The sequence below is a fragment of the Nestor notabilis genome, unplaced genomic scaffold (assembly GCF_000696875.1).
Source record: "Nestor notabilis isolate BGI_N333 unplaced genomic scaffold, ASM69687v1 scaffold6668, whole genome shotgun sequence".
In the NCBI taxonomy this organism is placed as follows: Eukaryota; Metazoa; Chordata; class Aves; order Psittaciformes; family Psittacidae; genus Nestor; species Nestor notabilis.
Window position 1 is genome coordinate 31,376 of NW_009939516.1, and position 11,783 is coordinate 43,158.

General features: G+C 43.7%; 1 protein-coding gene across 1 annotated transcript in view; it reads right to left on the reverse strand.

Annotated features, from left to right (window-relative positions):
* HK1 (hexokinase 1) overlaps nt 1–11,783 on the reverse strand; it is a 31,288-nt gene that overhangs the window by 12,611 nt on the left and 6,894 nt on the right. The window contains exons 3-8 of the mRNA XM_010019905.1: nt 8,225–8,344; nt 5,414–5,509; nt 4,045–4,144; nt 3,770–3,953; nt 3,397–3,552; nt 1,149–1,382 (exon numbers count right to left, since the gene is read on the reverse strand). Coding sequence (XP_010018207.1) covers nt 1,149–1,382; nt 3,397–3,552; nt 3,770–3,953; nt 4,045–4,144; nt 5,414–5,509; nt 8,225–8,344 — 890 coding nt within the window. The remainder of the gene's footprint in view (nt 1–1,148; nt 1,383–3,396; nt 3,553–3,769; nt 3,954–4,044; nt 4,145–5,413; nt 5,510–8,224; nt 8,345–11,783) is intronic.

The window sequence follows — 11,783 nt, forward strand, 5'->3', positions numbered from 1 at the left end:
AAAATTGCCATGTATGTTATCTTAACATACCCCTGGAAAAGCTAGCTGAAATAGCATTATCAGAAATATTTTTGTTTGCCAAAAGTTTAGATTTCTCTTTAAGAAATTTTTTTTTCCCAGAAAAAATGATGAGAAACTAAAAGTAAATGTTAAACGTATTTCTCCTTTCAAAAGTTTCCTCATAAATGACGCTCAGCCCAACTACCTAGCTCCAATGCCAAGGTATGTCCTGTATGCTGTGCTCCTGCTTACCCACAGCTAAATCCTCCAGCCAAGACTGGAAACTGACTTGTTCTCACCGGTTCTTATTTACTAAATAGAAACCATTTACTATGTGTGCATAAACCACACCTGCACACTGAATATTTCTTTCATTTCTTTATTCTGAACTTGGAAATTCTTATGCAGGTGCAGCCATTCCCAGACATCCACAGCATTAGGGCTTGGGCACTGCAGTTATGACACTAACACACCAAACCCTGTTGTGAGAACCAGGTACACCCACAGCAGAAGAGCTCAACTTCCTTTCTTATTTCTTCATAAGCATAACCAGCTGTTTTATTAAAAATGTAACTTTCAAGATGGGGAAAACAAAGTCAAAACCAGTTTCTAAAAAGCTGTGGAAATGTAAGCACCATGTTTTTCCCCCTGGTTTCCAAGTATCTCCAGAGAAGACTGGAAAAAAAAAAATAGGGTTCAGCACAGTCATTTTCTAAACAACTGAATTTAAATTGAAAACGGAGATCAAGGTGCATTAATGCAGGTCTCCTCAAAGCACAAAGTAATATTTTGTACAAAAAAGTCTCCTACCAAGAGGTCTTTTGAGATCCCTTAAGATATGTACTCAAACCACCATAGTTTTCATTAATATTACAGTATCCAGTTACTCAGAGTTTTGGTTCTGGCTTTTGTGGTTTTGTTGGTTTTTTGGTTTTTTTTAAGATGTCACCCTACTTCTTTACTTAATGACATCTTTCTTTATCACTAAGCTCCCACCTCAGACCAAACCCCACACCCATGTTTTGGGTTCCTCATCTCACACCCAAACCGCACGCCTGGGTGACATCCCGGGGTTACATGCCCAAACTTTTGCAAATCAGAGATTGTGGCAGGTGAAGAGTGTTAATGGCAGGAGCAGAGGGACTCACTGTGGATGCATCTTGTAGAGGGAGCCATCAACCCCCACGGTTGTCCGGAGGCGGCCAACCCCTTTGTTATCCCGCAGCTGGTTGAGGATGGCACCCAGTGTAGAGGCTACCAGGTTGGCCGAGCGGAAGGACACGATGGTGCAGACGTGCTGGACGGCAATGCAGTCCTCATGGGATGGCTCCACTCCCAGGCGGGTTAAAATTTCTTTGGCTTTGTTCAAACCCTCTTTGCTTCTACAAAGAGAAAGGAATAAAGGGTAATCCTTAGTGGGGGAGCTATAAGACGCAGGACTGAGGCGCATATGACCATGAGTGTCCCTGCTTGGGGTCTGAGAAAGCAGTTATAAGGAAAATTTCTTGGAGATCTGGACTGGAAAGCTCCTTGAGGCTTGAAATAAAATGCTCTAAATATGCATTCATTCACAGACAGAAACGGCTTTCCGTTAAAGCCTGGTGCAAACATGCCACTACAAACCATGCAATTCCAGGTAGTACAGCAGCCACCTATGGGTAGGATCACTCGCACATGTACCCAAGAGCCTGCCCACCTTCAAGTTCCTTTCCCACGAGGCAGACATACATCATGTCACTGGCAACCTGTCCAATGATAATTGTGTGCGAGTTTCTCTCCAACAAAGAGTACATTTTTGTTGTGCCAGATGATCAGACCAAATCTTGTACTGAGCAAGCTTCCTGTACTCCAAAAGTGAACACATAAAGCATGGGACCAGGACCAGCCACACCCTGCAAAGATGGGGCATCCTCTACAAGCACAGCATGTGTGGTAGCTCAGGCTACAGCTGGGTCTGACAGCGCCAGACCCAATGAAGAGCAGCAATCACATGACAGCTCCTTCAGTGCACCCCCAAGAAAACTAGCAGCTTCCAAGCACTTTTACAGACCTGGAAGAATTACATCGCTGATGAAAATGCTTTAAACACTGACTGATGCTTAAAACTTCAGCTTCTCTCTGGAGTCAGAAGCACCAGCCCCACAATTCAGCATAGGCCCAAGTACACACCAAAATCCCACACTTGCTTTTATGTCTCAATAAATTAAGCCAAGTATGAAAAACAAAACCCTAAGTAATTTCATCCTAATGGGTCTCTTTTCAGGCTTTTACAACCTCTCTGAATTTCTGTCTCTTGCACTGCATTTTTCCTCATTAGCACCCAGTCTGAGAGCAAAGTTTCTGGCAAAACTTACCGTGTCCTGCTCAGTCATTTCCCAGACAAAAACTACAAGGAGTATATCTTGTCATTAGTAACTGCACTCCACACATCTTTTTAAGGACTGTTACATCTCACTAGCATCAGCAAGAAATTTGAAGCTTCACAGGGATGTGCCCTCTGCTGAGAACCAAAGTGCTCTTCAGGAAGTAAGACAGGATTTCAGGGCTAATTTTGCTCTTGACTGAATTTCTCAATACCTGCATTTTTCTCATTGTTGTTCAACATTATATTACTCTATTACAGAGACCTCTGTGCTTAAGATGAATGAACACACACATTTAATGAAAAGCTGTTCAGATAAGACCATCTGCAGGGACAGGAGTGAAATGGGGCAGGGGGCAGACACTGTAGAAGTTACTGGCTGTTCCCTTGGCACTGCATTCATAATCTAACAGTACCTCTATACGTGTGCACCAAAATCAGCAGCATTTCAAAAAGAAAAGCCAGTGCAATGACTACAGTACAAACCATCCCAGTGATGTGAATTTTAAAAATGCAGGGGGGAGACACAGTAAGTACTGACCAAAGGGGTGATGACACTGTAAGAAACCAACTGGCACATAGCTAAGAGGTCGCCATGTAGCACCCGGCACTGCTTATGAGATTGAATGCTCTGCCTTGTCACACTTGTTTTCTTTCTGCCCAGCGATCCCGTGGATACAGCAAGGACTAGCACAAGTATTTGCTCAGAGGCACTAAGCCAATTCACCACTGTGTTTAACTGCAGGGTACAAGTTCTGAGTTTCTGGAGGCGGGTGAGAAGTAGCACGGAACATACCCTGTAGCTGCACAGACTGACTGGCTTTCACAGTTCCTCTCGACACAGAAAAAGGGAGAAATCTTGGGGAGGAGGGCACAGACTGTCTGCTGGGGGTCCCCACATGCCAGCTCTGCACCTGTGCTGGAGGGTGGCAGCCACCCCAGTGCAGAACATCTCCTCTCGGAGCAAAAAGACATACTGGAAAATTAACATTCAGAGTCACTATAAAACCCAGGGAGTTAAAAGGGATACTTACTTTTCTATGGCAGAAACGTGCTTTGTCTCAAACTTCCCTTTGGTGAGAAGCTCAGGGGTGATTCTCCCCTCAAAGAGCAGCCCCTCCTTGGCCATCTTCACCAGGATGAGCCTTACCAGCTCCCCCATGTACAGCCCACTGACCATCTTCTCAAATCTGTGGGAGAGGATAGCAGCAGTCACCCAACCATCCACTTGCAACACTGGGAGGCAGAGCCCGGCTGTGCCACCATACTGCCTGGCCCAGCCTGCTGTTTGCCTTACCACAAAAGCTGAGCTTTCTTAAACTGCTGAATTCATAACACAAGTGGAAGAGAGAGCATAGAGTGGAAAACAAGAGAAACAAAGCTCACAAATAAATTACTCTCACTCACAGCTGCTTCCCAGGATTAAGGGATCCACGGTCAATCTCTCGATCAAACTCCGTCCTTATGTCTTCTAGCGAGCCATCATCTCCAAAGGCCCCCCACTCTGTGTTAATGCACATTCTGCCTTCATCCCCCTCCACTAGGTCAATGTGCCTCATCTCCTCCATGTAACAGGCGTTGGTACCAGTGCCTTTAGGGAAAGGACATCAGAAGGTGCTAACCAAACAGGCCAGGCAAAGAGAGAAAAGCCACATGCATGCTGCAGAAGCAATGTGCATTACCAATGATTAAGCCAACTTCGCAACGCTGGTCATCAAAACCACAGGTCATCATAGTCCCAACAGTGTCATTCACAACAGCCATGATATCTGCATCGTAGTCCTGAGGGAGGAACAAAATGTTACTTGGACCAAATGGCTTCTCTGAAAAACAGTGCTTGTGTTTATCACTGGTTTGCTTATATTAGCGAATTTCACAAGGAACAGGAGACAAATAATTTGTCTGAATATCACAGCTCATCTTTTTAAATATCTGCTCCATGTGCCAGTTTCCTGTCCCACATACCCAAGAAGACAATGAGAGCAGACTAATGTACCAAGCAAACAATAAAATAGCAGTAGCATAATTCTAGAGAGCAAAGACCTGCATTCACATAAGCATCCCTAGGCGGGAAAGAAAACAGCTATACATTGGGGAGGGAGAAACTCTGCAGTTAAACATCATGGAGTAATATGATGCAATTGCTTGAGGAGCCAATCTAGAAAATGTTCCCAAGTTAAGTGAACTCTATGAGAAATACATAAAACATCTAGGAGTTTTATTTCAAGTGAAGATTATTTCATATTTTATATTTGTATTAAAATACAAAACTGTAAGCCAATAATGCAATTAAATAAGCTACCCAAATTACAAGCACTCCTTCCTTTCCAGCTTCTTCAGTGTGTTATTCTTCCTGATACCAAGTCTGATGACAGTAACTGACTTAGTAGTGCTGTTCAGTGATAGTAAAACTCTGGTTTGCTTAAGAGTAAACAACTGCCCAAATAGAGCAAATACTGCCCGGTTTCTAATGAATTTGGATGCTGAATAATCAACATTATCACCTGGCTGCAAGCATCATGCAAACCCAAATTAATTCCATCTCACACTCAGTGCCTTTTTGTTTAGATCAGCAACCAGGTCACCTTCAACCTCTATAAAATTAACAGTGAGAAACTGCAGGGAGCAACGCAGCTCACAGAGCCCGAAATTCCCCTTCTCTTCTACTCTGCTGCTCCCAAAAAAGGCAGTTGCACAACTGAACCCAGACCATGAGACACAATTTCTCAGGAACGGGATGTGTCGGTATCACTGAAAAGCTGTGGCACTGACACACAGCACTTTCACAGTTTTTGGAGAGAGATAAAATTGTGGAAGGTTGCCACCAACAAACCGCAGCACAGTGCCTTAGTATTGTGAAAATCACAGCTTCCACATAGTAACTCTGACATCACTCCATTTTCCCAGCAAATGGCAAAACCACACATCTTCATGCAAGAAAGCAGAGCTGCACTGTCACTCAGATCATATGCTCACGTCACTGACGTGAATGACAAAGAAACTCCAGTTTGCTGTGATACAGAGCTAAAAAAAGAATAAAGTACAATTTACCCCACGTTTCTTGATGGCTCTGTTAAGCAGCCTCACAACATCTGCTCCCTCCACTCCACTTGCTTTGAAGCGCTTTGTCCAGGTTATCAGAATACCCTGATAAAACAAGAAAGCAATATTCAACAGGATGCCAGCATAAGACACAAATTGATTTTTTTTTTTCCTTAAAAACAAGATTTTATACTTCAAATACACCTTCAGGTCTCTTCTCTTACATGACCTAGCAAACCCAACCTGAGACAATTAGTGGTCTTTGATTCTCATTACAGTAAGCTCAAAGTTAGGAAACTGTTTTCCTCTCCCTTGCTAGAAAATGGTTTGTTTGCATTTTGTATTTTCAGTCCACTCTTATCTCTGTTACTCCTTGACAGTTTTTCTTGGAAAACCATGTAATCCTTTTGGGCCATGGAAATCAATTGCTTTCAAAAAAGCTGACTGCACAGGACTGACTGAAGGGTTGTGATGTTTGTATGTCCAAGACTCGGCTGCAGCAAGGATCAGACTGCTGCAAATTTGCTGCCTGGAGTCCCAGCTGTCCAGGCTTGTTTCACTGTGAGGTCATGTTTACAGGTTAGGGCAAATGGAAATACTAGAAAGGTAGCAATGTATGTCTCCGACTTACAGCATGGATCAAAAAGGAAATCCTGGCATTGAATTCCTTGTCTGCAAACTATCATACAGAGTCTGTATATGCCCCAAGGTAATGACTACATCTGAATTTTTTCTTTTTAGATAACGCCTGGCTGATTCAGAGCATTTGGTAAATGAGTAAATAATAATAAAAGGAAATAAAGAGCATTGACAGTAGTTAACAGGAAAGACAACTCAAATCAGCTCAGCTTTTCACACCCATCACAAAATTCACATCTATCACAGGAGTGCAAGAAGCTGAGAACCAGAAAAGCTGAAGCCTACAGGCACAAGCAGCCATTGCCCAAATGTATGTTTGCCCATACCTCAGCTTAAAAATCAACTGCACGTCTTGTGCACATTCCCCTTCCCAACAGGGGACAGAAGGGTGAGGGCAGCTCTTTCCAGACCAGGAGATATTTGTCCTACCACTAAACCACAAACTCAGTTCGTGTAAGTTTTGCCACTGTGCTGCCCTCATTAACTTTATTTAGAAACCTAGCCCCATGCTGCTGCGCAGGAAAACCATGGGCAAAGCCTAGTCTGCGGGCACAGCTTCAATGAGCAAAAGGGCCCCTTGTTCCATGTAAGTTTTATCATTCAGGATAGTGGTCAAACCACACTGGCAAAGAGCAGCTGCTCTCAGCATGACCAGCAGCTGTGCTGGAAGGATGTTTTGCTTCACCAGCAAGATCCTGGCAGCAGGGAGGAGCCCTTGGAGCGCACCAGGGTTGAACAGGATGCAACCATGCAGTGCCACCTTGCCACCCTTAGAGAAAACAGGGACCACCCTGCCTCTTCCTGCTCACCAAGCACAAGCAGCAGCACTCAGACAAGCACAGTCTCACAGAAGCAGCAATCCAGGAACAAATCTGGCCCACAGAATCCCAAAAAATGCATTTTCCAATGTCCAAAATATCACAAAAACTCTCAGAAGGAGTTTCATTTTTTGTTTTGAATTTTTTTAATTGATACTCTTACTGTCTTACTCTTACTTTCTTACTTCCTCCTCGATTCTGCTGTGGCTCATCTCCAAGTCTCTATGGGTGTCCCCAAGCCATCCCACATGCTACCTATCTGCCCCTGCCTCACACAAGCATGACTTCATCCAAACTGGCTTGACCAAACCAGCCTGCAAATAGGCACCTTGCATCACACAGCTAAACAAATTTTCTCAAGGGCGACTCAGCTTCACAGCCACATCCCCAGCATGATTCTGCGGCCGTCAGTAGCCTCAGCCCTACCATGCACCATGGACAGATTCGAGAGCTGCACCAAAATCAACTCATCTTTCCTGAACTGATGCACAAAAAGACAGTGCTCTGTTCTTAACTGCATTCAGACCCTGACTTAGTAAGCACCCTTGGTTTCAGCTCTCAGCATAGCTCAAGAAATACGAAATGTAATAAAAATCGTGCCTCACCTGGCTCTCCTCAGCACCAACATCTGGGGAGCTGTTGCACCAGGCTAACCTAGAGACCTGCAAGCTAGAAAAGCAGGTCGTGTTTTAACAGTATAATCTTTTCGTATTTTGTGTGGATTTAACTTTCCTGCATTAATTTGCTACAGCGTTGCCATAGCAATGCTGTACCAGGAGGCTGCTGAGTCATTTGTGAGACAGTGAGCAAAAGAAGGAAAATACCATAGCATCCTTGTAATGGGAATCCCATCAGTCACTTCATACAACACTAGTTATTTCCACCCCCTTTTATAAAGCACGTTGCTTGCAGGTGGCCTGCCCGGTTGCCCTCAGTGCAGAGCAAATGGCTAAGCACTGCTTGCTGCTCAGGAGGAAGACCCTGATCTGGATCAGTGTGTGCGCGCTTGTGAAGTTCAGCAAACTCTCAGCAGACACTGCTGAGCTGGGTCCTTCCCAGTTACACACATGGAGGGGTGAAAAAGGCTGCACAGGAGGCAGGAAAAAACTGCTGCCGTGTTTACACGGTAAACCGTAATACTGAGGAGCTCACACAGAGATGGTACAAAACATCAGATGCTTCTTCATCATCTGTTAACCAGCTCTTTCAGACAGAAATATAAACACAAACGTGAAGTCTGACAGTGAAACATAACACTCATTTATCCTGAAAATGAGACCTGTCTAGGACACTGCTTTCATAGCAGTGTTTTAATAACGTGGTAGCTCTTCTGCATATTAAGAAAATTGTGAAATCTTCTTACCTCATCCAGCTTGGATTGTCGACAGGGGAAAGAAAAAGTAAATCCAACCGGTAATTTCTTGTCTTTGATTTGTTGTTTCTCCATGAAGTCACCCAGGCATTCAGCAACATGATCAAAAAGCTATAAGAAAAGTATAAAACCACCGTGATTTGACATACAGTTTCAGGGAGAATATATTTCAAAATGCATATAAAAACTAGTGGGTGAAGGGAAAGGGGAAAATACCTGCTCCAGATTTCTAAAGATACATAAATGACATAGCTGTAAAAATAATCTCAGGCAGTGTATATTAACATCTTAATAATTAATAAATTATGAAATACATTGTCCTTTTATGCACCTAATTCTGCATTGTGTCTTTTATACCCATATAAAAATGCTTTTCCTGAAACAAGGGACATGTGGCTCTTGAGCCTGCCATAAACTTTCCATCTAACATTTGATGAGAACAAAACTGTTCTTTTAACCTTTGTATTAACAGGAAGGAGCATCTCAAAAGAACATTTGGGATCCAGTCCCACAGGAGGTTGAGCACTTTTGCAGTTATGCAGAGAAGTACATCTGCTTCACTCAAGCATTGCTGAGACCAGAGAGCCCAGCACTTTGCAGGAGCCACTCAAAACGACATCATCTCTCAAAGCTATTCCTACAGCACACAACACAGAAGCAAAAAGGAAACCCAGGGGATACGTAAGTATTTTACATGTTCTGAGAAACAACCCGAAATGGGAACATTTTCTGCGTTTTTTAAAAGCTAATTACACAGGCAGCCTGCAGCAAGCTCACAGGTGCCAATTCCCACCCAGACGCACCCTGTGACAATAGCACTATATGTCCCCGCCAGCCGGGCCAAGAGCTAGGCATGCCAGGGAGTGTGTGGACACGAAGGCAAGGAATGTCTCTCACACTGAGCTATTTGGAAAGACACTCAGGTAGATCACAACACTCAAACCTGAAATCAAGCCTTAGCTATTGAAGCAATGAAAATACACATTTGTATCTATCAGTACAAAAATGCCAGACATGCTTTGAACTGACCCATACCACAAATGGATGTCAAACTACTAACAAGTCACCACTTGCCCCAAAAGATAACTGTGCTTCACTTCTTAACTCCCTGAAAAAGAACCCAAAAACAACAAACAAAAAACAATCCAACCCTATCTGCAGTATTGGTGGGATGAGGCCAGGTAAACTGCCCAGAAGATTGGGGATAACTGGGAGGGAGTACAGTAAGATATCTATGGGTTGCAATTAGCCTGCATGGCTTTATTAGAAACAATTTACAATCTCAGGGATACGTGAAAGCATTACAGACAGGCTGCAGCAATTACAAAAAATGAAGAGGAATATTTTCCCATTCAAAGCTGGTCAAGAAGTGATACGTGTAATGTTACAATTAAAGCCATTCCTAAAATGAGGTCAGATTTGATTAAGCAGAAATATAGTAGTTTCCCATTGTCCTGGGCAAATCGTGGACTTTTTTCTGAGTGCATGCAGCAAAACAGCATGGGAAAATAACGTAAGCCTGTTTTTAGCTGTCCAAATGAGGGAGAGAGGTAAAGGAGTTATCAAAAAAACTATAGTTAAGTAATATAATATAACAATTTCTCCAGGAGGAACACAGAAACAATAGGAGCATATGTTTTTATTATGGTTTCCATCTGAAAGTATCTTGCTAAGAACTCAATCCTACTAAAAACTTCAGCTGCTCTCAAGATTACAAACAATAACCAGGGGCCAACCTCAAACCCCTCAGTAATTCAGGGAGCAGGAAACGGAAATATTGACAGTGGATTTTGTTACAAAAATCACTCTTATGCAATGAATCATGACTGCATAGAGAAGAGATGGGACCTGCTTTTTAAGTCCATCTGCAGAAGATCCCTGAGTATTCCCAAAGCACTCTGGAAAGTCCATGCACCTCCTGGTGTTTGCCCATGCAGTCCCAGCACAACCTGCTGAAGCTCGCCTCTGTGAGTTAGCGTGCACACTTGCTGCAAGCAATGCACCATCAGTCACCAGGGCTCTGGGCTGGCAGTGGGGCACAGGAGCATGCCACAGCCTGCACAGGCAAATGCAGTTAATGATTAGCCGCATTCTTGACACTACAGTAGCAGTGTATAGTCAGTAATGCATGGTCTGGCTGGGCTACTGTTTTTAATAAAGCACAGAGGGAAGGCACTGCTCGAAAGGAGAAGAGGGGGGAAAAAAAAAATAGGAGGGACATTTATTAATTTTGCTACCACTGATGTTTGTAAGATTTTTCCTAAGGAGACTCAAGGAAGCATTGTGTGTGCCCATGCCATATTAACATCCAAACCTTACAAATGCCAAACAACTCCAACAGGACACTAGAGGCAATAAAGTTCCTGTGGATTTCATTAAAGTAGGGCAGGCAGATGGAAGAAAAATCCAAATTTCCATCCACCCCTAGGTGTGTGGAAGGGATCAGTGCGAGGCCAGTATTTTATCAAATGTCAGAGACAGAGCAAACACCAGAGCCAAAAGGAAAGGATCCATCATATTTTACACCTTTGTAGACCTGGAGTGATACAGTCATGAGATGGCTGAGCAATACGATATCAAGCTTCATACTTGCTCTGGTCACGAAGCTGCCTGCTCAGGTTGGGCTCCAAGAAGTCTCTGCAAGGATGCATTTGGCTGGCAGCCAGCAGACTTTGGCAAGCAACTGAAGATCTGAGCTCAAGCCCCTGAAAGGGGAAGATTTAACGTAAAAGGCAACCACAGCTTTGGATCGGGAGAACAGCCACGAATCCATAATCTACCTCCAGTGGTGGCAGAACACAAAAAGCAACAGCAAAATCAAGCCTCAGGCATGCTCCCATTTGCTGAGTTGACACAGAACACAGGCTTCTTACAAATTTTAGACCTGCTATTACACTGCTGAAGTCAGTGAGAGTTTCGCCCTTGATTTTGACAGGCAACTGTCTCCAACTGGCAAAGGTGTCAGCCCAGTCCTGACAGATGGGCAAAAATAGAAGTTTGAATGCAATGGAGTAGAAAATATCAAAACAAACCATGCTAGCAAGGCATGAAGCCATAAATTGCAATCCCTTCAGTAAGCTGATTATATCTTTGGCTTTAAGTGTACTCAGTTACTCACTGAAGTTAATGACACAGCTTGCTGAAAAACATATTAGTAACCTACCCAGTGCGGGCAGTTCAGTCCAAGTGTTCCACTAATCTGGCTCAGAGATTCCAGAGAACCTCAACTGTACACTTCAGTCATAAGCATCAAATCATCATCTGCTTATGTACCACCTGGGCACCCATCATGCTTCCCTGTAAAGTCTCACAGCAAGTGTTTTAGTCACGGTTGGATATGTCATGGGACAACTTTGAACCAGATGAAATTCTGATGGTGCCTCCAACTTCTCCTCTTCTTTTCCTGCTACTTAAATACTGTGAGCCACTGTCCCCCCAGGGTCAGTGGAAGCTTTGCTCGCCTCTCTTTCAGTTTAAAAGCCTTAACAAAGCCTATCAGTCTGAGCTACACATTGCTGATTACACCACCCCACCCCCCGCCACACACACA